Consider the following 26,264-nt stretch of genomic DNA (forward strand, 5'->3'; position numbering starts at 1 on the left):
CTTACGGTTTTTAACAGCTGTAATTGTATGATCTGTTCTAACCTTGCAGTCACAGGAAGGTTTTATCCAAGAGAAATCCGGTTCTGAGGCATGCAACAGCATCATCTTTGTGTGTGCGTGTTGAGGGTCATCGGCTAAACCCTTCAGTCTGTGCCTGAGGACTTCCTCACATTGGAAGACTTCCATCAGATAAATAAGGAGAAATGTTGTGTAGCTGTGCAAGGAGAGAGGCAGTTACTCCTTCATTGCAATTCATGCTATCAGCACAGGTTAACCAGTCATGTCACTAGACAGATGGAAATTGAAAGCTGCCTAAGTGTAACTTACAAAGTAACAGAAGCTGAACTAAGATGCATTAAGCCTTGAACAAATGTTTTCTTAAAGCATTATTTCAAAGCACCTAAACTGCAAACATCCATCTTTTCTCAGTGGTTGGAGTGTTTTCGGAGGGGGGTGGGTAGCAATGATTTCCAACTGGAAATACATATTAGCAAGAGTTAATTATAGCCTTAAAAACATAGGTTGTGTTTGGATGCTTGACCACAACTGCTTCTTCCTGGGAGAATCCACAGTAATGGTAGCAGAACCCAAGAACTTCCTATCCGAGGGGCTGGGGTGGGTACTGGCCCTTGTGTCTCTCTAAAAGCTTAAAATTAGGAAGCACAGGGCTAGATGCTCCTTTTTACTACCCATGGCTGTGAGGTGGCACTCCTGCACTTATCACGCATGCCCTCATCCTCTTCTGCATCAGAGCCAGGGAGCAGAAGCACTTATGATGAACTGTTATTTCTGACATTGAAAGGGAGGTTTCCATTTTCTCTTAAATTTGCTCTCTAACAACCCTTGTAACGTAGGTGTCTCCTGATTCCCAGCAGTGCTGTTTGTGGGGTAGCCCTGGTTACCAGCAACCCCCGTGATTGCTGCTACAGATGTCAGCCAAAGACGCTCCACGAGAAGAAATCAGCCTGTGCAAGTTCTTCCAGGAAAGAATGCAGAAATCCAGGGCAGGGCGCTTGAAAGATATTTCTCAAGAAATACTTTATTGCTCCTCTGAAATTACCCATCCTTCTGGGAGAGCACCAGGCTCTGCAATTTTTATGTCCCATGCCAGAAGCGCAAAATGCTCTTGCAAGTCATTTCGGCTGAAGGTTCAGGTGTGAGGAATCAGAAGAGAGTCTTATCAAGTCCTGTTTCAGACTTGAATAATGCTCTGTCTCCAACATAAATGAAACAATATCTGAGAAATGCAGTCTTTATTACTGCGTGATATGTCTTGGTTTAGTTTCCTTCATGCATGTGTTTGCATGAATATGAAAGGAAGTGTCAGATAGACTTCTTTCCCTGTTCCCCTGTTTTTGCTTAAAATATGGTTGATGCATTGAGATCTGCAATCATCAGAATATCTATAGCATGGAGAGGCACCCCTAATACTCTCGTAGTCACACTTTATTCATCCGCCCTCCTATGGCATTTATACCAGATGGGTTGTAATACTTGTGCAGCATGTGTTAGTCCTCCCCAATTCCACCATCTTTGCAGAGCTGCTTAAGAGATTAAACTCGCTAGAAAAAAACCTCCTCCTTGGCAGTTCAGAATTTTGTATTGAACAGCACAGAAGCTTACGCCAGAAATACAGACTGACCAGAGAGGGAGTGCTTCTCAGCTCATACTGATAGCTGGAGTCTAAACCCTTGTTTGGCTTGAGTTTAAGGCACATCAAAGCTATGCTACAAAAGACCCAGACACCTCATCCTGTGAACAAAGAGGCTGGCTGGATGGGAAAGCAGGTTTACATCTTCAGTATTAATTCAGCTTTGCTGATTGACAGAGAACTATCAGCTGTTCTCTGGGCATAAGTTCAGTTTATTCAAACAAGTCCTCCTCCTTCCCCTTTGCCGGCAACCCTTTCATTAGACACCATGGAGACTTCCCAAAATGATCCTCTCCAACAAACTCCTATGCAGTTGGGGGGCCACCTTCCCATTCAGTTTTTCCAGCTAGTGGGATGTGAGTACAGACATGGCTGAAACAAAAATGAGAACTTCCCCTGCCAGGAGCAGGGCATGTTGATTTGGTCTAGCTCATGTTGAATGAACTTGCAAAGTACTTAGCTCAGCCATTCTTTTTGTATATCATCCTGCTTATTAGGTAGGTTATGTACCACACTCCTCACTGCTATTTTACCCTTCAATATCTGAAACAACCTCTGGGGTCGTCTTGAAGATATATCTCGCAGGATCCCTTGTTCCTGTAGGTAATGCTGCAAAGATTTGTGTTGTCCTCTTTGACTCTAAGCAGCTTTGGGTCTCAGCAGCATTGCTCTGCATCTCCTGCTGAAATGACCCTTAGCTTCATCATCACAAGATACAAATTGAATGTCATTTAGTCAAGAGACCATGACTCATTCTTCTCTCTCTCTGTCTTGGTATCTCAGGAACTGAGGCAAGGAAGATGCTGCCTGCTACAGTCTTAGGTTCGGGTTACAGGGGACTGAGTGATAGCATGCCCGTCCACAGTGAATACAATTATGGAAGACTTGCTCTTTGTAGTGGATGAACACCACCCTGAGTGGAGACAGTTGGGTGAAATGCAAGAATGGCCATATTGGGTGGGATCAAAGGTCTTTCTAGCTTAGTGCCATGTATCCAGGGGAGGCCAAAAGCAGCAGGTATTTAGAGACCTAGATGAGCACCAAATACATAAAAAGTGAGTCTTCCCTTGATGTTGTCCTCCAGCAATAAGCAGCCTAGGGATCTCTTTAGATGAGAGTTATCAGACCCTCCCACTTCATCTGAAAGGAAAACAGGTATCAGAAGGTGAACTCCTGATTTCAGTGATGAAGTTTCTGTGCTGCTCTGTATGCTGGACAGTCTTCTGGAACAAGTATTTTTTGCTGTTGAAAAAAGGAAATAAGGATTTTTGTCTGCCTTGGTTCTGCATGAAGTGTTTGCATAAGAAACAAATTTATGAACTGAAACACAGGGCTGACAGCTTTTTCCTCCATCCATGCAAGTGTTTTTTTTTAACAGAGCTGTAGACACGCAGAGGTTGTTGCTTTGGTTTGTGTTAGGCACAGGTTTTAGTTTAAGTGCAAAGTTACATATTTAGTAAAATTGGGACCTTCTCTGTCACAGGATCTGTGGATTCCTTACTTCACGATCACAACTGACATCACTGCCTCAGCAATGAGAGTCCACACAGATGGTGAGTGTGCAGGTGGCCTTCTCCAGCAGCAGGTCTTAAATAATGCTGTGAGACTCCATGTTACCCCCTGTTTGTGGAATTTTCCTCACCTTTCAATTTATCTTTCCTTTTGTTTCTCCCGTCTCTGTTATTTGCAGAGCACCAAACTGTGGTTGTACACAGATAACAAGGAACAGAGCTGTTGGAAAGAAATTAAATGAGATACTGTATTCACTATTTAGAGAGAAAATTAGTCCATTGATACCATTCTGTTTCCTTAAAACATCCTGTGAAGTGCAGCTGGTTTAGCCATAAATCAGAACTAATGCAACCAGAATATTTTAGATTCAAATTCCCCATAAATGAAGCTGTTTTCCCAATAAAGAGACTCCTGCGCCTGAAGCAGAGGCTGGTTATGTTCTCATTTCTGTCCAGTCCTCTTTATTTCTCTGGTGGAAAACTGTAATGTACTTTACTTGACTGAACAGAGGAGAAAGATCCAAGCTGTCTGCTCTGCTGTTAGAACATGGTGGCAGCCCTGTGGGACGCTTCCTTTAGCTTTTGTCTATTTGGGGTAACGGTGCAGTGACTCAGGCTTCAGTGAAGAAAGTAGAAGCCTACCAGCTACCCCTTGGGTAGCTGAAGCCTTTCCTGCCACGTCTCTGATGTTTTGTCTTTTCAGCTGGCGCAGGTAAGGCTCTTCATTCCTGCTGCTAGGGTGTGGGTTACAGAACTGCTAAATTATTCTGACACTGGGGCTTTGTTGACCAAGGACAACCAAGGGAGCTAAAACAAGCAGACAAAGAATTAACCTTTCTTAGAGGTTTTGTATTCCTGTTCTGCAGCAGGTTAAGCCAACTTAGATCAGGGAACTCACTCTATCTGGCTGCTTGCCCCTGTGGAAGTTTAATATAAGGATAGAAATCAGCTGGAGAATGGTTATGGTTGTCTCCAGAATTCACTGAAGGGAGAGGAAGGAAGTTCCCAGCTGCTTCAATTGCCCATCTTGGTTTCATCTGTAGGGTGTAACACAAGAAGTCAGCATTTTTCTTGGGTGGAAGTTCCAACTCAACTAAAACTATTAATAATAAAACCCAAATCTGCCAGTATTGACCTGTGCTAAACAGTAGGATTAGGTTATAACAGAAACAGAACTGTTACATATTTAAAAAAAAAAGAATTAATTCCCAGTTTGCTGGAAAGAGTTGCTGTTTGAAGCACCAAGTAGTTAATTATTGAGAAGTGAGCTAACACTGCAAGTCTTACTTATTCTTGATATTTTCAAGATTCGCTTCTCAGATGAGACTGATCAGCTGATGCAAATGTTAAGAGAGAAAATAAGAGCCTTAAAGCAGAATGTTTTACAGGAAGCAGATCCAATCAATTTCTACTTGATTAAAACTTTCTGTTTCTAACAGCTTGAGAGATTATAACTTTCTTCCTTACAGCACTATTAACAGAAATGCCCAAAGAAGAGGTAAGATCGCCACCATGTACTCACACTGGTTTTACAAGTGAAAATGTTTACTTAATACAGAGCAGAGAAAACACAATTTTTGGGCTCCTACAGCATATATTTTTCATGTTCAGCTCTTGCTAAAAGTCTGGGTTTTGTGGATCTCTGTAGAACATAATGGCTTTAACTGCACTTCAGTCTGCTTATTCTTTCTATCCCTTTGTCCCCAGGAGAAGTCTTTTCCTTTCCTTATCAGTGTAAGCTCAGCAAAGCACTAAAGATGATCCCCTCAGTCAGGTGTATGCTGAAATCTCCTTGAAGGCAACAAATATGAGGCATGGGCTTAAAACTGTGGTTTCTAAGGCCTTTGCCTGATAGTATGTGTGAATAACCTTTTTCTTTTTTCTGCCCCGCCCCCCCCCGGATTATGGCACAGAAAATAATAAACTGCTTTAATAACTTTCTAACGGTATTCTCAGGAGAGCCTCTATCTCCCAATTATTTTAATGAGTGCAAAAGCCTACCCCACCTTTGTGGCAGTAATTAATGCTGTTGCCATTCCCTCCCTCTCATTCCTGCAGGTTCTCTGTGGAGGTATGTCCGTGCCAGCATGTCCCTCTCTGGGTACATGCCTCCTCTCTGTGACCCAAAGGATGGGCATCTCTTGATGGATGGAGGTTATATCAACAACCTTCCTGGTAGGTGCACAGATCAGTTGGGAAGAAGTTACCAAGAACACAGCCTGTCAAACAGCCTGCAAAACTTTGTCCTCTGTTTTTTTTTTTTTTTTTTCCAAAAAAGGACAAGGAGAAATATTGCAGACGCTAATCTAATGATGGTTACCAGGAGTCATTGTTCTCAGTTTCCTAGGTGTTTGCTTTATCATGGCTTTATTAAGGCTATTTTTTGTTATGAAGTATTTCCTAATAGACTCTGAACTTATAATTCCAAGCTAATTTTGAATTTATTTTAGTGCTCACTGAAAGGAGAGAGCAGAAATTAAACTGCAAACATACAGTCTATCTTTTGAGTTTCTTTTCAAAATGTATCAGTTGAATAAGAAATAATTCTGAGAAAACAACAGCATTAACTCTTCACTGTTCAGACTGGTGTCACCCAGAGCCTGAAGGGTTCAGCTGACAGGCAGTGGTGTCTTGGTTAGCTGCTAGTACATGGCAGAGGTGGAATCACGGGGCGTTCAAGAGAGTGGTGTGGAGTTTGGGGTGTTCTGAGGACTGAACCCAAAAGAGTCCAAGGTGTGTGAATTCACTTGTGTGTGTTTGGGATGTGTTTTATGTCAGAGTTGTCATCACAGTCCGAAAGCATTGGAAGGTGGGTGGCTCAGGAGGGTGGCCAAGATAGGAGACCTGTGGTGTCATTGCAGTTTGTGACTGTAATTGTGTACAAATAAAGAGGAAGGAATCTAAGCTAGAGACTCCGCATCTGAGCAACCTCAATCATTTACATGTTCAAGACAAACCCAGATTGTATTTTTCCATCAGGGCTGTATTTGCCTAAAAACCAGAAGTGGAAATAACACAAAATAGACCTCCAAAGTCTGCATCTGACATTGTCTGTTTGTGTCTGTAAGCAAAAACATGAATTGCAAAGCAAGGCACCTTTTCCACCTGCACATATTGGAGAGGGCAAAGAGCATACATGCAGGTGACACTAGGTGGAAAAGATACAATAGACTGAATGAGCCCAGAAATATAAATCCAAGTTACAGAACAGATCTGATTTAAATAAGTGTCTAAATTAAGCATCTAAATTGGCTCTTCAGAGCTGTGGTTTTCCTACGCATAACTATTCTGGAAACTGCAACTATCTTGGACTCTGGGGGTGTGGAAGAAATATAAATTCATTCTGTGAGGTACATGTCCTTCCTTTCCCTCCCTTGGCACTTCCCTAAATCCTCGCCCATATCCAAAGGCTGCAGCTAGTCCTTTTACTGACCTTGAAGTAGGAAGTGTTGCCTCATTTCTCTCCCACTTGCAAATATGAATCTTTCTCTTGGATCCCAAAGCTCTTTTCAGACTGAAATCCTCCCAGCCTCTCCTTGCTTTCTGGTTCCTATGCTGCTCCTTTCCTTTATTACCTTCTATCTGCAGCATTGACCTCTGCACTGCTGACTCTCCTCTTTAAGGCCACTGCCATTTGTTCTCTCTACATGTCCCCCAGATCTTTTGTTCCCATGAGAACGGCTGCATGAGGTAGAATTAATGTGTGTTTAATGTGCTCTTTCACATTACACCTACTCTGTTGTAACTGTGGACCCGAGCTGTGTGTGTCCCACCTCCTCTCCCCTGCTCCCTGCTATACACTTTTGCTGCTACCTTCACGTTCATTCTGGTGACAGCACAGCCTCAGAGAGAGGCAGGTCATCCTGACTTATGTACTCTGTAAGTGATGTTTACCAGCAGTTCAGCAATGGAAACTCACTCTGAGGTTACACAGGGGCTTGGTCAGCGCGGAGCGGGCAGCAGGTGGGGTAGGAGTCTCCCTGGGGAAATGGTCTGTCAGCAGAGTTGCTGCAAATGTTTATGTCTGAGGCTGTTCAGAGACACTCGTGGTAGGTATGATGTCAGATTATATACTCCCTAGCAGCATGTATGTAAGCTTTGGTTGAGCGGCACCAGGGTTGGCAGCACTGGTACTGATACAACCTTCTTTCCCACTAGCTGATGTTGCGAAGTCCATGGGTGCAAAGGTGGTGATCGCAATTGATGTGGGGAGCCGGGATGAGACGGACCTCACCAACTATGGCGACTGCTTGTCTGGCTGGTGGCTGCTCTGGAAGAGGTGGAATCCGCTGGCTGAGAAAGTCAAGGTATTGCAGACTATATTAAAACAGCAGCTGTTTTTTTTGTACAGAGCTGGAAGCTTTTCCTTATTCATTCAGGGAGTAAGCCTCATGACAGACAGTCTTGTTTCTTAGGTTGAACTCTTACTTGTGGACAAAACAAGCTGGGCAGTGCCCTGGCACCAAAGGAAAGGCAGTGGGATGGGAGAGGGTAGAGCCCCAGTCTGGGAAGGGGATGGTAGAATTGTTAGAGCAATGAAACCTTTTCTTAGAGGTGTAGTAAGTTTTAATAGTCAGAATTTATGAATTTTACCAATAAAAGTAATTCAATGTTTCTACCCTATATGTCTCTGAACTGTTGATTTGGGGAGATTTTAGCACTAGACAGTAATTAACATTACTACTACTGATAAACACTGGGATGTAGAGTATGTTTTGGTTCCCCCCCCCTTGAAGGGTCTTGAAGGATCACTGTGCCCCTCTCACCTTGGCACAGGTTTCTCTCTTAAGGTACCACTATATCCTGGAATGAAAGACTTAGTTCAACCTTGAACTGCAGAAATACGTTTGAAGGCAATTCCCTTTCTGCTGTGGATTATGGAAACTTATTGGCTAGCTGTCCACACTGCCTGAGAAACAGATGGAGGTGCTGATGTGTGAAGGTTTCAGCAGGCTTTTGTGCGCTCTTGGAAAAGAAAAAAATGATAGATAACTTGCTTTTTCTCCATTGTGAATACAGGACATATTCTGAAATGAAATTTCTGAATTAATCATGATTGGTGTGTCTGGCCTCATTGGCAGGTGCTGAACATGGCAGAGATCCAGACACGGCTTGCGTACGTGTGCTGTGTGCGGCAGCTGGAGATGGTGAAGAACAGCGATTACTGCGAGTATATCCGGCCACCCATTGACCGATACGGAACCCTGGACTTTGGGAAATTTGATGAAATCTGTGTAAGTGCATCCTGGGGAAGGCAGTTCCCCCGTATTGCCATTCCACAGAAATCTGCTGGTTTGTGTTGCTTGTTATTGCCTAAGCTGTTGGTAAGAGAAGTCAGTTGGCACAGAGTGAATAACTGATGCTAAATAATGCTGTGGAATGATATAATGACTGTGAGATTGGATTAACAGCAGAAATCGAGTTAGTAATCTTGATTATATAATGACCTGTGAAGGGATCAGTTGCCTCGCTCTGTTTCATGACAATTCTTGCTCAGCTGCTTCGTAAAAACTCTTGGGTGTCTGAGCTGCTTTGGGCAGTTGGGGTTTGTCAAATGGTGTCATTTCTCTCCCTTCGTTATGTAGCTTGTTGTTGCATGAAAGATTTGAAGACGACGGTAGGGTAGGCCGTGAATCGCTGAAATGGAGGGCAACATGCTAAAATATCTGGCTCGGTTAACATTTCAACACTTCTATTAATAAAACATATCATCCACAATTCCTCTGCACCTGATAGAGTATCAGGAAAATGGCACCAATGTCAGTGGAAGGACGTTGTAAAAAGGGTAGTACCAGGTTACAGTCTCTGGGATTTAGTTTTGTTTGTCGATGTATCAGAAGCCAGCATGGGAAGAACTGACTCCAGATGTGCAGTTGAATTGTCTTAGTGACATAATTCAGCATTCACAACAAAAACATCTCCGCCCAGGTTGAGGTAATGATAGCAATTCTGGTTCATTGTCTCTTGTCAAGGAAGTTATTTTACTGTCTTTTTCCATTCTTTGCCTGCTTCAGCCATGCAAGCATCAAAGCATCTTCAGGTGTTTCTGCATAGCTTTGCTCTTCTGCTAGGCTGGAAAAAACCCACCACCACCAATTTTCCTTTAAGTTTATCTCCTTTATAGATATAGTGAGAACCTACAATACTCATTAGGCTGCAGGTTGATTTCTCTAATACTGTCTTATAAGTACTAAACAAAACCAGTAATACCATTAAGCCCTGCAGATTCACATTTGAGAGAGTCCTTAGGACCAAACAGCAGCTATTCCAAACCACCAGCTGATTTCCCCAATATAAATATTTTCTCAAGGATATTTGGTGTCTCATAGCTCCTGGGCAAACAGTGCTGTGTGCCAACAGTGGATTTAAGACTTTGGTGATAAATAATATTCTTCGCTAGATGGAGTGCCCTGCCCATTCTGAAAACCTTGATGAACGGGTCTGGTAGTTCATCACAGTAACAGAGAGTAAGCTGTCAAATACGTTGTTCTGTCTCTGTCTAATTTGGTGGTGTTAAAGAGATTTAAAGACGCCAGGCAAATTTTTCTCAGTGAAATAAAACTTGAGAAAAGTGAGGTTTCTCAAAGGTGTCACTTTCTGTGAGCAAGTTCTTGGCACGAGACACTGGAGGTATGGAGGGGCAGCACCCTCTGGATTTTCATTCCCTGCAGCATAGCTACATAACTTTTGTCCACAGGGAGGCTTTAAACTGTGCTGACCTTAAAGGAAAGGGCATCCTAGGCATTCCTTTACTGTTACAGGCTATGAAGTAGTGGGTTTTTTTATTTCAGCTATGAACCTGGATTCTACAGAAAATAGAAATGGGCACCATATAACCATTCAGCACATTCAAAAGAACAAAAATCCTCTCTTCTTGTCAAAACCCCTCTTCTGTATCAGCCTAGAGCCATGTTGGCTGCATATCTTTTCCCAAAGCTCAGGTTCTCACAGTTATTTTTTGATCAACCTGACCCAGCCAGTTGTAGATCTGTCAAGTCCCTTTTTCTCCATCCACCCTGGGCTGAGAAGCTACGATAGATTACGAGAGGTGAATTCCAGCCTGAGTGCCTCCCGTGCTTTGAACCCTGGTCCAAAAACCAATGGAGAGACAATACCAGCTCAGCCAGGGCTGCTTCCAGTGCTCAGGAGTTGCCACACAAGCCTGAGGTTTAGTGTGTGCTGCCAGCATGAGAGCTGGAAATAGGATCCAGGACTCCTGACACCTGTTGCCCTGTCCTTTCAATTTGATTTTTCAACACCATTTCTACCATCTTGTTAGAAAAGGAGTAAAACTTGGGGCAATCTGTTTATTTTTTCCAGTTGTTTCCATGCTAAGGACACAGCAGCATGTTACTATTCCAAGTGCAAATTACTTTATGCTTTTAAATTAGAGGAATGTGGAGTTTGTGGGTTTGGTGTTATCTGTGGGCCATCATTTCTGCTCCAGGAAACTACTACTTGCATGTTCAGTGCTGTCTGTCTTAACTCATTGCAGGAGATTTTGGAACCGGGTGCCCTACAGTAACTTTTCTTTGCTAGACTTGAGCCAAGGGGGCAAAAGACACAAATTAATTAACATCTTGTTCCAAAGAAAGAGCCTGTACTGGAAGGGTGTATATGTATGCGTCCTAAGCTTCTCTTTATATGGCATTATTCTGTGAACAGCCTGCTTAAAGCCACTGCTGTAAAAATAGTTGTGTCAGGTGGCACTTTTCATTGCATACTGTGGGGTCAAAGGTCAAGTTAGCATTTGGACTTAAAATAGCACCTTGTTTGCTTAATTGTTCCCCTAATTCTTAAGCTGAACAGCTTATGTAGCTCAGGCTGGAAGGTAGCAAAAGTACATCCTGGCTTTGGGGTAGACCTTTGGATTTCCTACTAATTTGCAGATTATATGACTAATGTTTTTTTAGTTATTAATTACTTTTTTCCCCCAACTCTCTTTTTTCCAGGAAGTGGGATATCAGCACGGGAAGACAGTATTTAATGTCTGGTGCAGGAGCGGAGTCCTTGACAAGATGCTAAGAGACAGGCAAGAGACTTGCAAATCCAAAACTGATGTAAGTGTTCAGTTTAAATGCACTATTCTGCAAGAGCTACTTGATGCACACCAGATTGCGTACTGCCCAGACACTGGGCAGGAGTATGAAGGAGCATGATCGATTGTTTTGAGTCCTTATTGTGAGCACGCATGTATTAGTTAAAACTGTATTTTAGGCAAGAAAAGGTATGATGAGTTTTTCAGAGGCTTCTTTCCTTGAACCATAGCCTGGAAGAATGAGGTCCTGCACTTCTCTGATCATCAGGTACAAGTGTGGCCAAAGCATGCTCTGCCAGAGCCCAAGATCTGATGTCTGCTATCCACCCCTGATACCTGATGCGTGCCCATGCAGAGATCCATCCGTATCCTCAGCAAGTATGATGTGGTCTCTGAAACCCCAAGAACTGATGTAGCGCTCTGTAGGGTGGCTCCCCTGTTGCTGTTTCATTCTAACAGGTTATTGATACCATGTTTATAACCTGGAATCATTCACAAAATAAATGTCCTTGAAGGAAGGCAGGATGCTCACCAGTAACCAGCATTTTCTGAGCCATGTAGCTGATGTGGACATGTTTACACACTCACCTTTCTCTTCTCCTTCCCTGTGTACATCAGCAGTCTTGAGGGCACTGAATGCTGCTGGCTCAGCTGTCTCCAGCACCAAGTGCTGGAGTGGGGGCTGTGACTGTGCCCCCGCAGGTCCTGTGAGAGAGGATGGTCTGTGCTTTCAGGTGATGGGCCACATTTGTACCCATCCCTTGAATGCACATGTAGGCTGCCGCCTTGACTAATGCTGCGTAGGCACAAGGAGAATCATAGAATCATAGAATCGTTTAGGTTGGAAAAGACCTTTAAGAACATCCAGTCCAACTATTAACCTACACTACCAAGTCTACTCTAAACCAATCAAGGGCAGACTAGACTAAACCATGTCCCGAAGTGCCACATCTACCCGTTTTTTGAACACTTCCAGGGATGGTGACTCCACCACCTCTCTGGGCAGCCTGTTCCAATTCTTGACTACCCTTTCCGTAAAGAAATTTTTGCTAATAGCCAATCTAAACCTCCCCTGGCGCAGCTTGAGCCCATTTCCTCTCGTCCTATCGCTGACTACATGGGAGAAGAGACCAACACCCACCTCACTACAGCCTCCTTTCAGGGAGTTGTAGACAGCGATAAGGTCTCCCCTCAGCCTCCTCTTCTCCAGACTAAACAATCCCAGTTCCCTCAGCCACTCCTCATAAGACCTGTGCTCCAGACCCTTCACCAGCTTCGTTGCCCTTTTCTGAACACGCTCCACCACCTCAATGTCCTTGTTCTAGTGAGGGGCCCAAAACTGGACACAGTATTCCAGGTGCGGCCTCACCAGTGCCGAGTACAGGGGGACAATCACCTCCCTGCTCCTGCTGGCCACACTATTCCTGATACAAGCCAGGATGCTGTTGGCCGCCTTGGCCACCTGGGCACACTGCCGGCTCATGTTCAGCCGGCTGTCTACCAAACAAAAAAAAGTAACCTTTAAGTTAAAGTAACCTTTTAAGAATTATTTTTCATTTATTCTTGTGCCACAAACTTTAGGTTTTACCTGGATATTGTTCTTGGTGCTAGAAACTGGTCTGCCAGGGCAATGGCTCTCTGCCACCAGCTGCCTGATGCTCGGCACAGAGGACATGAATCGGGTTCGCTGGCATTGATCTCAGCCATAGCTGGCTTTCAGGTTGTGACTCAAATAGTTCTCAGATGCTTCCAGAAAACCTGAATTAAAGCCTTGCTGGAGATGTGTTTTTAGCCAAGAGTTAAAACCCCTGCAAAGCCATAGATTTGTTGCTTTGTTGCTTTTCTTCCTCACTCCTGTATTAGAAAAGGCATTTTGTAGAACCATCATTAAGGCTCCGCAGAAGCTTGCAGCTCTGTCACAGTACAAGGTTTCACACACCTTGTTCTGTGTGCCTCATCACATCTGCACAGTTAATGTACAGTTTGGTAAATGCCTTATTATGGTAAAACTACAGGCTACATAGTGTTGCTTTGTGGTTACAGACCCGTTAAGATTTCTACTTAAAAGTAGGATAAAATTCTCTTGGTTTTACAGTTTAAGGATTAAGGTCAGCTTCTAGCGTTGGTTCGTAACTCATTGGGCTAACTGAATTCTTGGTGGGGAAGTTTCAGTTGTTTTTAGGAAGCAGTTATCACCTTTTTGAGGACTTGGGTACAAGATTATAATATATTGGCTTATTATCCTTACCCTGCTTTGAATTCCTATGATTTAAAACCCAAGTGCTACAAAAGGCTTCATGTTTTACCCAATAATTCATCTTTATCGTCTTTTAGAGATAGGGAAATGAGCAGTAATATTTTAAGTGATTGCCAAAATATATCATAACTGTAGTGAGCCTCACTAAGGAAAGTCAATAGAGGTGAAAAATGCCATTGAGAATTTGCAGCTCTTCCAGAGATTGGTGGTAGAGCACTTTTGCTAGGAGGGAGATGGCATGAGCAAGGGGAGAGGAAGGGCAGTACTTGCAGGGATGGGCATTAGCCCAGCAACAAGGGGTGGATGACGCCTACATCTGAGCTAGTTGCCCTAGACCCCCATTTGTCACCGGAGAGAGATGAGCCTCTGTAGGGTGTGAGTCACTTGATGAAATGGAAATGGCTCCATTGGGATAAGATGAGTGGCACCTTCTGCTCCGGCTGTGTGAAGGGAGCCTCAGGAAACTAGTGCCAATGGCTTCCTATCATCAGACAAATCCCCCCTCAGGCTGACTGGCAGGGTGAGTGGCTTTGGGAAGAGCACAGAGGGACTGAGCTTCATGGGAAACTAGCTGGTGATCCGAGTAGCCTGAGGAGCCCCAAAATTCATCAGCTTGTTATTTCTTACTGGGAAGATGACCTGGACTAGGAGTTACATTAGTCTGAGCTGCAGAAGACGGGTCCTCATTCTGCCTCTGACACCTTGTGTTCAGACTAGTTATAAGCTGGTATGTGTTTGTTTATGTGTATTAATAGTCATAAGGAGAAGTCAAGGGAGAGAAAATTGTGTGTGTCAGAAATGGTTGTATGTCCTATTTCATTCTCTAATGTTTATCACCAACTGGTAACAAGCTCATATTCCTTGCTGTAACAAATGCTTTTTTTAAAGAAGACTTCTTTTAAAATTGCCCATTATATGGGATACAGTAATTCAGGCTAATATTTCAGTTGAATCATGATATTACAGCTGTGCATCAAGCAGCATGTTGGACATTTATCACAATCAACCCTGGTTTTTATGGCCCTTCAATTGCTCTGGAGATCAAATATGTCACATACTCATTGTAGACATGCCTGTCATTGCATTTCTGTGTATGCATTTTATAACAAGGCAGAAAGTGCTGATTGCTAAGACACGAAGAGTATGAAAATAATGGGTTCAGGAGAGTGACTCAACAAACTGCCCAGGTTATGGAGCGGGAACCATCAGCTTTGTGCACTCCCCCAAACTTGACACTAAGGCTCAGCTCCGGGCTGTAATCCCAAGGACATAGGAGGCCTTCTGCTCTTCCTCTGAAAACTCTGGAGTCCAGTAAAAACCAAGATTTTTTTTAATCTGATTTTTGTTTCAATAGATTTATTTCTACAAAATAACAAGTATTGGAGGCTCCCACTGGGTGTGTTTGTCTTTTTTTTTTTTTCTTAGTCCGTCAGAGTCACTTAAGTCCTTTAGCTCTCCTGTCTTCCAAGGATAACAACTGATATTTTTAACTTGCCTTTCATTAGCGAAGGCTTTGATGTTCTATATGGTTTAGTTCTCAGCTATTTCTGGAGTGTTCCACATCTGAGAGCGCTGAGCACGGTTTCTTATCTTGTTTCCATGTCGTAAGCATTGAATTTTTACTTAAAAAGTCCAGATTTTTAATCATTTAGATACTTTTCCCTTGCTTTCATCATTCAGTCACTGTTTATCTCATCTCAAAAATATAAATACCGAAGGCACAAACAACAGGAACCTTACATAAACTTCACTTGAACAACCCTTACTCTTCCCCAGCACAGAATAATGCAATACCGTTAATTGGATCTCCTTGGGGAAGTTTTGTCTACTGAATTGTTATTCATAGTCAAAGCTAAATATAATCTAGCAGACTACAATAGTAACTGTCTTTCTCCTCTAATTTATTTAATAAAGATTGTGCCGAAGAGAATACTTTCCTCCTTGGAAAAAAAAAAATACCAGCAGAAAGGTTTTAGAGTAGGTTTCAAATGAGTCTGAGACACTTCTTTGCCTCGTGTTAACTGATGGGAATGTGGTTTTGTCCTTAAAAGTAGTAAGAGGAAGTGTTTAAACATTAAATTCCTGTTTGCAAAGCATCAGACAAGCATGGGAAGAAACCTTGTTTCCCAAAATTGGTGTTCCAGTCTCAGTGCTAAGACTTTGGGGTGAAGCTGCCTCAGCAAGTGTCCTCTAACAGGCTTACACGTGGGATCGTCTGTATGTCAGCTACCGTAACAGATGCTCCTGCAAGTATGGTCACACTTATGATTGCCTTCATACTAATCTGTCCTCACAACTTGCCTGCGGGAGCTCAAGAGCTGATGGTGGTTTTCCTGAAGCACCTTTTGGCAATGGCCACTGCAGGATTTTGTTCAGCTGTTCATGTAGTGCCCTGGACTTTCATCCCCTCCAAAGCCAGTCCCTGTCTGCTCCATGCTCCCAAGGACAGCCTGGCGTGTGTTTGCCTGAGCGCTGGGTGCAGCCATTTTGCTTGGTAAAAATCCACATTTTTAGAGTACAGGTGATTGCCTCGAACATTGCTGTGTCTGCTTGGTGGCCAGAGTTTGCACATATCCCTGGCTTAGTCATATGGCAAAAAATGAAGATGTAGATACTTTTTTTTTTTTTTTTTTGTCCCCCTATTCTGGGGAACAGCCTTCTGCAAATGCTTCACTGGGGACCATTCAGGCCAGATGCTCAAAATGAGACTGGACTGACTCACCCTTCTTGACGGTTCCTTAATGGTCAAACTGAGCTTCCTGACTTCTGTGTATTTTAAAGTGTGTGTCCTAAGCTACTGCTGTTTCATTTCATACAGGTATTTTGTAATTCCATCTGGGCTTTTTTCTGTCCACCACTCCCCACCAGCTGTTTGTCCTGGATCCACACCTTGCTTTAGCTGTACTAAATTACATCAAAAGTTAGTTACAGATTAAAGGTCAACTGAGAGCAATCTGCTGCAGCTGTAATGGGCTTCTGCTGTGACCCCCATGGGGGCTGTATGATTCATAGTAGCAGTGCTCTTGCCAGAAGAGCAAAGAATTGCTCATAAAAAAAACTGTGTTAGGAAACTGCCCTGTCTGGAAGCATGTGGACAGGTTTGGGCGTTTAGAAAGAAAGCTATCATAGCAATTCCTGGCAGCCCAATGCTGATAACAAGCCCCCTGCCAGCTCTTCCCCATCTCTCTCCTCTGGGGGTGCATGCTATTGTACTAGTTAAAATCACTGGTTTTAAAACAATGTGAGGGTGTTCATGTTTCTGTCTGGTGACCTTGTGCCTGGCCCGGAGGAGGCAGGTAGGGGTGCTCACAGCATGGCATGCAGGAAGACCAAAACAGTTCTTAAATGCCAAAATTGGGTTTTATTAGAGGAGAAACTGGAGCAGGCACCTTCTCAAAATAGACAACACTCAACCCACTGCTTGGATGAGACAGAGTAAAAATAGAAAGGGTTTATTGAAAAGAGGAGTTACAGTGGGAAATATTTCTCCTTGCGGGTGGACCACGTACCTCAGGCTCTTACTCGCTGCAGCACCTCCAGCTCCATGGCTTGCTGGGGTCCCCGGGTGGGTCCTGATCACCCCAGTGCCTGGGTTGCTGCCTGCCTGTCTGTGCAGCCTCCTATAGCATCGCTCTGTAGGCTCAGGGCTGGGCCATGTGCAGTGTCCCACCTGGGCATTGGGGCCTCTTCTCTTTCTCCCAAGGGAAAAGGCGAAAGCTCCCCAGGGGCTGCACCCGGCTCAGCCGGTCCCTCTTATAAAGTAACAGTGATGGAGAACAAACAAGTAAAATGAGCGCTGTCTGTCATGGAGTCCAGACCCTCTGGTTCTTGTCTTTGTGATGTTTTCTATAGTTTGCTAAATTTTTAATAAGGTTTCTTGTTGCATGGATGGAGAAGGAGCCTTTAGAGGTTGTCCCACTGTTTGCACTTGGGAATCCTGTCTCTGCCACCAGACCTGCATCAGGAGAGTTGTTTTGTGAATTCTCACTGATGAGTAATGGCTTTTGAGGGGGCAGCTGTGGAGATTTTATGTGTCTGGAGCTTTCTGTCTGTTCAATATCATTTTTCTGTGATAAAAATGGTTGAATTTTTTGTGTATATTTGTTAACATACCTAAAACTTAATGCTGTGTTTCAGAATGTGACCTGTCCCACCACCTCTTTTACGGACCTGGCAGAAATTGTGTCCAGGATCGAGCCCGTGAAAGCACCCGTGGCAGACGGTGAGTCAGGTGATCTGGCTGGCACTGCAGAAGTGTTGGGAAGGGCAGCGAGGCAGGGACGGCTGCTCGATTCTCCTGTGTCCCTTGTCTAATGGCTTTCTTTTAACACCCCATGCTGTAAATTGTGGCAGTTCAGGGCTGGCTGCCACCTCCGGTGTCTACTGCACAAAGCCAGCAGTGGTGGGCTGTATCCTTGCTTCATTCAGAGCCTCTGCATGCAGGTGTGCCTGAGCTTGCCCCAGGCCAGACCTATGTGCTCCCTCCCACTGCCACCTCCTCTGGGAGAGGGTGGGAGTCAGATGTTCTGCCACAGTGAGACATCCACTGCCAGCCTGTTAGTGGCGTGGTCCGGCATGGTTTCCTGGTGGGAGTAATCCCTACTCAAGTTAGCCTAATCTGAGTGAAATAACACGTGTGGCAGCTCCTGCAAAGACAGCTTTCACTCCCCTTGTGCTGGCCCATGTCCTTGCAATGTCTTTGCTCTTTGGTCCATGTCCTTTTGAGATGGGAGGAGGCTGATTTAAAGCTTTCCCTGCTGTTGTAAGTACAATCTGGAATGACTCACTGGCTCCATTGGTTTTTGTATGCTTCTGTTACGGGGAGCAGTAGTGAACTAATGAGGGACAAGTAACAGCTCCTGAATCTTTACACAAAGGCACTCAAGTGCCTTGTGCCTCAGGCATGCCGTGCACCGCAGTACATGCCATAACCGAAGCTCACTTAACAAAAAGGATCAGAGCTCTGCAGGCCTGAAATCTCCAAGCATTTCACCAGTGCTAGAGCTCTTTATAAACAGTCTCTCCCCTCCTCCTGATTCTTGTTCTTGCAGAGGGGAATCTAAAGTTAGCAGTCCTCCCATCTGTGACTGTTTGTAGAGATGTCCCTGTGGTAATTTGAAATGCTAATTGCAATCATATGCCTTATGAAGAAAATATTAATCAAATGTGGTTGAAACAGCCATTGTGAATAAGAATGAAGAGTTCATGTAACATGGTTATTTAAGGCATAGGCATTGAGACCTGCTAAGATTTAACCAGTGTACTGGGACAGATCTCCCTTCTTTATATAGTTTCTGATTATTCGCCCCCATTAGGAAAACCTGCTTTCTGCTGGGTGAGGCCATGAACATGAATGTAACAGAGGGACACATCTTTCAGACAGTAGACAGGGCAGATTTTGGGCTAAGGAGGGCCTGTGCAGGGGCTGCCTGGGATGGGATGGGCAGGTGCCACATGTTCCTTGCGGATGCTGAAAGCTGGTGGTTGTAGAGACTCCAGAGGAGGGGGGGAGGGTGACAGGAGAGTGTCACGCATGTGGGTGCCCTGTCTTGAAGGACCCTTTGTATTCGAGTTGTGGGTAACTCCATGTGCTGCCTGCAGAGACCTTGCCTGTTTTTTGGTGGGCAGTGGCTGTAAAGGCATTCCTCTGAACATGGCATCGCCTCGGTGCCTCCGGAATGGCATTGCTTTTGCTAAAGAGGTATCTGGAGCTATGAGGGAAGTGGGCTGTACCGAGGCGAGCTCAGATGGAGGGTGACACCTCCCTGGCAGTGGCCTTGCAGCTGTCAGATGGTTCCTCATACGTGCTGGTAAGCCTTTGCATTTGTCTGCTTGTGGTGGTCATGAAGATGGTCTGACTGCTTTTGTCCCATGTAAGTAAGAAGACAGAGGGCTTCTTGGTATCCTGGATGTGAAATGGCACTGTCAAAGAGGGTGAAACCTTTTTTCTCCGTGGAAATCCCTTCCTGAGTGAGATCTCAGACCACATGGATTTAGAAAGGCTCTGCCTGTCCTGACAGCATACCACAAGTCTCAGGATGGGTGGAGAAATTATGTCAATAATTTTTTCTAAAGAAAGAAAATTAAAATGATCATGTTCTGATTGACTGGGAAGCCCAGAAGGGGGAAATGTCAGTACAAAGGATGAAAGACCCTGATGGGCAGAGGCTGGCAGAGCCTCCAGGTCAGAAGCTGAATCTTCTTTGTGGGGAAAGGGCAGTGTAGTTTCTTCTCCACTCTTGAGCAAACTGAGAGCAATGATTGAAACCATTAAAAAAAACAAAAAAGGGAGACTGTCCCTCAGGAAGGGGTGAGTAGAGGGAAGCTGGGCGAAGTCCTGTGCTGGACCCAGGGTACCTGTACTGCCAGTGAGCAGGTGCGGAAGCATCTGTAGGAGAACAGAAGCTTGTTTTCACAGCTGAGCCACTGCACTATTTGTGGCCATGTTTCTGTTCTGCATCCAAACATTTCCTCGATTGGGCTTTTCTGTCTTTGTTCATCTGTAATTGCATTTTATGCAGCCATGGCCAGGGGAGCACAGATGCCATCCTCTAAGGGTGGCTCAGCAGCGTCTCTGGTCACGCTCCCACCTGTAAGGGATTTCTGAGGACCAAAGTTGGTGATCACCAAGGGTGATTTCCCACAGCAAGTTTCATGCCCCGTTTTTCAAAGCAGCGATGCTTTGGGCCATCCCCATGGCCAGGTCTCACGGTGTGAGGTGAGGTAGCACGCTTGCTGCACACGATGGCTGAAGGAGATCAAGTCACATAGCAGAGCAATTGTAGCAACAGTCATTTGGACAAAAGATTTGGGAAAGAGAAATGTTAATTGTGGTGCCAAATGCCTGATTTTGCAATACAGCTGAAGCAGGAGACATCCCAAAACCTCTCAAGGGACTCAGTTATCAGGCACTAGGTCACCCTCTGCATCTTCAGTGCTTAAAACGTACTTTTATCAAGAACCACTAATGCACCTGAGGTTGTGATGAGCTACCAGATTCCCTGATTTACATTGAAGCCTGTCAGTGTTACTGAAACAGAAACCCTCTAGCTACGCAGCACCGATTCTCTTCAAACGTGGTGTTGCCTGCAGGAATCAGGCATATATAAAAGAAATGCTGAAAGCTACAGAATCACAGAGCAGATCTTTGGCATGAGAAGTGTAACCTTCCTGCTGTGAATATGCTCCCCCCGCTAACAGTAGGCTTGGGTACCTTTCTGTGGTGTAATCTCCTCTTCACTGCCTCATTTTTGAACTACAGTGTTTGGGTGTTGGTGTGTCGAGCAGGGCAACGAGGCCTCGGTCCTGCTTGATGCTTCTGGGAGTTTTTGTAGTGTAAAGGAGTGGTCACCCCTTGAGCCCCAGACACTCAGTCTCAAGCGGGGCAATGGAAGATGATGTTTAGGGATGGTAGGACCACCTTCTGTTCTCCTTTCCCCTCTAGTCCTCCAGCACCCAGAGTTGCTGTGTGAAGGATGTGAGAATCATAGAATCATAGAATCGTTTAGGTTGGAAAAGACCTTTAAGATCATCCAGTCCAACCATTAACCTACACTAGGGACACCCCTCTTGTTTTTTCTGTCTGTATAAAGACCTGCTAAGTGCTGAATACTGCTCAGAAAATCGAGGAGTTTCGTTTTGATGGTAGTCAGTTTTATTGGAGCTGTAAAATTCAAACTATTGTTTGTGCTGTCTGTTGCTGTTCAGGTGAGCTTCTGGTTTCTCTGGTGTGTTTTATCAAAGATTATCAGTAGTGGTTTTGGTATAAACTAACAATAATTCTCTGATCCACAGTAAAAAAACCTACTAAAAAAAATAAAAGACGACCAAATGTCTTTAATCCTAATGTTCTAGCAGTTGGTTGTAGTTATCGTGTTAGAAGAAAATGCTGTGGAACAGACTGTGCTGTTGTCTTCAGCGTGGAGCAGATGCTATTGACTGTTCCCAAAAGAAATACTTAATCAAGAATCCAGTTTAAACACGAGCCACTTTCTTCACTAGTGGGATGAAAACCAGGTATTGCTTCAGCAACTCAAGGCACACTTGAATTAACTCTCGAAAGTGGTGGAAAACCTAGCGTCAAAAAAAAAAAAAAAAACCCTGCCATTTTAAGGCGTTAACTTGCATTCTGAAAAACTGTGTGCCAGAAACTGTGCAAAAGGAAGGTGGCCATCTGCCACTCACTTTGTTTTGCTGCCTGTGTGCCTTGGTTTCACGCTTGGTTGGGATGGGGCTCTGCAGTGGCTGCTGGTGCATTGGGTGGTGTATTGGGGCCAGTGATGGGCGTCTGCCCATTTGTTGAGTGTTGAATTGATGTGGGAGTCAGTCCTGTTAGCAGGTGACTCTCCTGCTTTCTGTTTTACAGACCCTAAAGTGATCTCCAGGTGCTAGAAGAGTCATTGACTCTGCACTGATGTATCTCATTCCTTGGGAGTGGGCTTTGGTGCTGGGGACTGGGGGCTTGGTGGCATGTCCTGCTGCTGACTGCTGTGCCTCAGTGTGCATAGCTCTTGAGCTTCCCTAAATTATGTTAATCTGCTGGATTACCAGACAGAGCAGGTGATTGTCCCCTGTGGAGAGGAGGGAAGTGTAAATGTCACTGACCCCTGTGGACCGGAGATTGTGAGACATGTAATGATCATCTCCACACCAGGAAGAGCTTGCCCTGTGCCTGGAAGTCCCTGTTTCCAGTGAGTCTGTGACCGATGTGTCTAGGGGAGTTTGGATTGGTAGCTCATAGGCATGTCTTCTGAAGGTATTTTACAAGTCTTCTCTGGACTGATGAGTGGGAGACAGCAACTATTCTGTGAAGAGCATTCACCAGGAAGTGGGAGTATCTCCCCATTGCTAGCGTTTGTGTCACGTTGGCCTGGGCAGCTGGCACCCACCAGAATAACACGGACAGTTTGTATCTCACTGCTCTTGCTCCAGGCTCTTTAGATTCTAGTGGGCTCCAGGACACCAATTCACATACGGGACATGGTTTATTTTATGATCTGGCTGGAGAGCCGATATCTGTGCTTGAGTAGTCCCAGCTCCCTGAGCTGTGGAGAGTTGGCCAGCAGACACCCTGCACTGCACCAGTGCTCGATGGAGACAGCTATCATTCCTCTTCCAGTTTTCTCTGCCTCACTGAATGCTAGTTAAAACCAGTGTTTTTTCTCTCCTCTCTCTTTAGATGAGTCAGACTACCAGACTGAGTACGAGGAAGAAATTCTGGACAACCAGAAGGATGATTATGTCAATTTCATAAAAGACTCTGACTCGGTATGAACTGCCCTGGAAACAGGCAGTGCCTGTGTCATTGCTGAGTCCGTGTGAATGGTGTGCGGTGGGTGTAAGGTGGAGGTGTCAGGAAGAATACCGAGAGAAGCACCTGGAAGGGACTTGCTGAGGAGGACTGTGCAGAAATGTTTGCTTTTCATGTAGTACAGACACTAAATGACGCATGCTCACCCTGTTCAGGTCAGTCATCTACAGTGGTGCTGTGTGGCAAAACCTGGCCACGGTTAAAACCTGGCCACACAACTCCGTGGGTTTGCTTGCAAGCTGGGTCAGGGCTAGAGAGCATATGGCATGAGGAGAGGTTGAGGGAGCTGCTTTCTTCAGCTCGGAGGAGAGGAGGCAAAGAGAGGATCTGACTGCTGTCTGCAGCTGCCTGCTGGGTGGTTATGGAGAAGACAGCAGCAGAGATGCACAGCAAAAAGACAAGACACAACTTGCACTAAAGGAAATCCTCACTGGGTACAGGGGGAAATACTTCCCAATAAGCATGGCTCAGAACTACAACAGGCTGTGCAGGGAGGTGGTGGAAAATACATCCTTGCAGATACTTGAAAACCAAATAGGTGCCCTGAAGAACCAGATCTAGCATTACAGTTAGCCCTGCCTAGAGCAGAAAATTGTATTATAACCTCCAGAGGTCCCTTCCATCCAAAGTTGTTGGATTCTGTGGGACTTCAGGTCCACCCTGAGGAAAACCTGCACTGAGGCCAGACTTCACACGATGTGGCCCACAGCCTAAGCAGCAAAGCTTGAAGGGTTGTATCCCTGCCGCTCTTAGACTAGAGTGGCCAGCAGGTTTAAAAGGTGAAGCTGCCTGTTGTGTTAGACATGAACAGTTTCTCGGTGGGAGCATGTGAGCAGTTTGGGAAGGTGCCTGGCCTGGGTTGCTGCCTGCATGAGGATGTAAGATGGCTTCAGTGCTTTGAGTGAGGAGCTGGAGAATTTTAAAAAAAAAAAAAAAAAAAGATTTGGTTTGCCAGGCTGATCTCTGGTGGGTAATGGTTGGTGGACAAAGAAGAGGTGGAGTGGAAGAGGACAGATTTTATGCCGTTCAGAGAGGATGCTGAAGAATGAATTTGTGCTTTTTTTTTTCCCCCTCTCCTTCAGGATGAAGATATGCAGATAAGGAAGCGCAGGAATCTCCCCAGTGTGGATGGCCAGGCAAGCAGCACAGGAGAGCCAGGCTAGCACTCAGAAGAGTCTGACCTTGCTGGCCAAGAGCTACATCCCATTTGTACTGACAGCAGCTGTATTTAATAAATATTAAAAAAAAACCAAAACAACATCTAGTTGAAATTAAGCAAGCTTTCGTCCTTCTCCAGACAGGGTATGGGGCATTCAGCTGCCAGCACTAAGCACAAATATCTGCATCGCGCCCAAGTCCCCTTGGACCTCCCATGAAGGGTGGCTGATGTGTGCCACACTCCCTCGTACAGGTGCCAGTATGAGTGGCCAGTTATTATCACTCTGAGACTGGCAGAGGGGAAACGTGCTGGGAACGTGCAGTTAAATGCTGCCTTGATTTTTGCTGCTGTATGTTCTAGTCGCTGTTTTTACTGCAAAGGCCCAAAGAATGACAGGATGTTATCCTGCCGTGTGCTGAAAAGGCTCCGAGCAGCAGCACTAGAGAGAGGGAGGGTTTTGTGGGTCACAGCAGTGTTGCTTTCTTTTCATATGAATCAGGTAACTGTAATTAACTCCTCAGTGACTTTCAACCATGTACTTGTGAGCAGTGCTTTGACAGGAGCAAGTCTGAATGTATTTCACTTGAAATCTAAACCTAAGAAATTGATTAATGTGAACGCTAGCTATAGAGCCTGTATCCTCAAGCCATCAGCAGAACATTTATTGACAGATCATGGAGCTGACACTTGCTGGGCAACTCTGGAATCACTACTTGGCTGTATTTGCCCTGTGAAATAAAGTTATTCTGCTAGATTGAAATGTCCGCGTGGTTCTTTGTGTTGGTCCCACAAAGAGAAAGTTGTCAACAACTAAGAGCCCAACTTGCCTCTGCTTATATCAGACTTGCAAAGAAACACATGCGCTTTTCAATTCCTAACCCCAGCAGGAGTCACTCGGTGTATTGTCAAGCATTGGAAAGAAATCTCCAGTGCTTTTCCCCCCCGGAGGGCTGCAGCAGTCGGTGTGAGTTGGACTGTGTTCAGAAGTCCCCCAGTGCTTGCTGCTCTTGTCTCACATCTGTCATTGCCAATAGCTCCACTTGGCTGGAAAATCAAGCTGTTCTTGCTTTATGTAAACTCTTCTCAGCACTAGGTCTAGGTGCTGTTGCCTTGAGGGCATTTGTCATCCAACCAGAGCACTGAAGATGCTCCTCAAAGCTGCCTCCTTTACTGAGCTGTCCTGGCTCCATGTCAGGAGCTGGCGGTGATACCTCCAGGCACGACCAGAGCTAGGCAGCACAACTTTGAGGCCAGAAACATGTTTGGTGGCACCACCAAGGACTGTGGGGGTTGTAAATGCTGTGAAATGTTGCCTGTTCTCTACATTTAACTTCCTCTCCCATGTACTCCCTCGTGGCACAGGCTCTCCTCTACCTGCCCTGCATCATGTTTTCTTCTATCGTGTCCATGAATGTGCAGCCTTTACCCAGGGAGGCCGTTCCTCTAACACAAAAGTGTATTTTCAAGTGTCAGAGCCTCAGGTCAGTGTTTTGTTCACAGAGGGACTCCAGCCCTCCCCTTGGTGAGACCAGCCAGCCTGGCTGCACCTCTGGCAGGCCCCAGGCCCGTTCAGAAGCAATGGAAGTGACTGGGGACCTTCCCTGCAAAGTTCATCCAGATCTTTGATGCAGATTTTGGTTAATGCACTTGTACAGAAAATGTTGCAGTTGCTGGAGGTTGTTCCCCACTATTGAAAAGAATTATTTCTTGCAAAGAAAACTTAAAAATGGCTTTTGAAGTGGAGGTAGAGCAGCCAGCAGCTGGGGGCTTCTGTGAAGGCACAGGCTGCCTGTTAAGATGGAGAACTTAATTCCTGTTGAGATTCGTTTCAGTGTGGTGTTGGTGTCCATTACAAGGAACGCTCATAAGCTGGTGACAAGCCTGGGAAAACTGGGAGTGAGTGCATGCGAGTGCCCACCTTACAGCTGTCTGCTTTGTTTCTGCAGAGCTGCTCCGAGCAAGCAGAAGAGGAACACATCTCGTTCAGCAGCAGCGGCACAATGTAGAGCTCTCTGTTTTTTCTGATGCGGGGATGTAAACCAGATGTGAGTCTCTTCAATGTCTGTATTTAGAGGAACCTTTTAAAGTTGTACCATATTCCCCTCTATTCCAATAGGTTATTAATTTCCAAGTTATGTATTCTAACTCTAAACTTCCCTGCAGCCAGACTTGCACCTGGACCCTGGGTGTGAGCCACTGGGCTCGTGGTTGCATAGGTTGAAAGAGTCACAGAAAACAGAAAAATACTGGGCTCCTGGGTGTGCTAATTAGAGCTGCTGTATTTGCTTTGTGCCCCGTTCCACGGGGAAATGGCACTTAGTTCAGATGTATGAAGACA

The 26,264-nt window shown here is 45.0% G+C and overlaps 1 protein-coding gene across 2 annotated transcripts in view; it reads left to right on the plus strand.

The window, feature by feature from the left end:
- PNPLA7 (patatin like domain 7, lysophospholipase) overlaps nt 1-24,648 on the plus strand; it is a 133,550-nt gene extending 108,902 nt beyond the window's left edge. For both annotated transcript variants that reach the window (XM_075716316.1, XM_075716317.1), the window contains exons 29-36: nt 3,135-3,204; nt 5,221-5,337; nt 7,321-7,469; nt 8,244-8,396; nt 11,115-11,222; nt 17,595-17,679; nt 22,636-22,724; nt 23,850-24,648. In XM_075716316.1, coding sequence (XP_075572431.1) covers nt 3,135-3,204; nt 5,221-5,337; nt 7,321-7,469; nt 8,244-8,396; nt 11,115-11,222; nt 17,595-17,679; nt 22,636-22,724; nt 23,850-23,930 — 852 coding nt within the window. In that variant the 3' untranslated portion in view covers nt 23,931-24,648. The remainder of the gene's footprint in view (nt 1-3,134; nt 3,205-5,220; nt 5,338-7,320; nt 7,470-8,243; nt 8,397-11,114; nt 11,223-17,594; nt 17,680-22,635; nt 22,725-23,849) is intronic.
- The last annotated feature ends 1,616 nt before the right edge of the window (nt 24,649-26,264 follow it).

Source organism: Pelecanus crispus, chromosome 9 (genome assembly GCF_030463565.1).
Source record: "Pelecanus crispus isolate bPelCri1 chromosome 9, bPelCri1.pri, whole genome shotgun sequence".
Classification (NCBI taxonomy): Eukaryota; Metazoa; Chordata; class Aves; order Pelecaniformes; family Pelecanidae; genus Pelecanus; species Pelecanus crispus.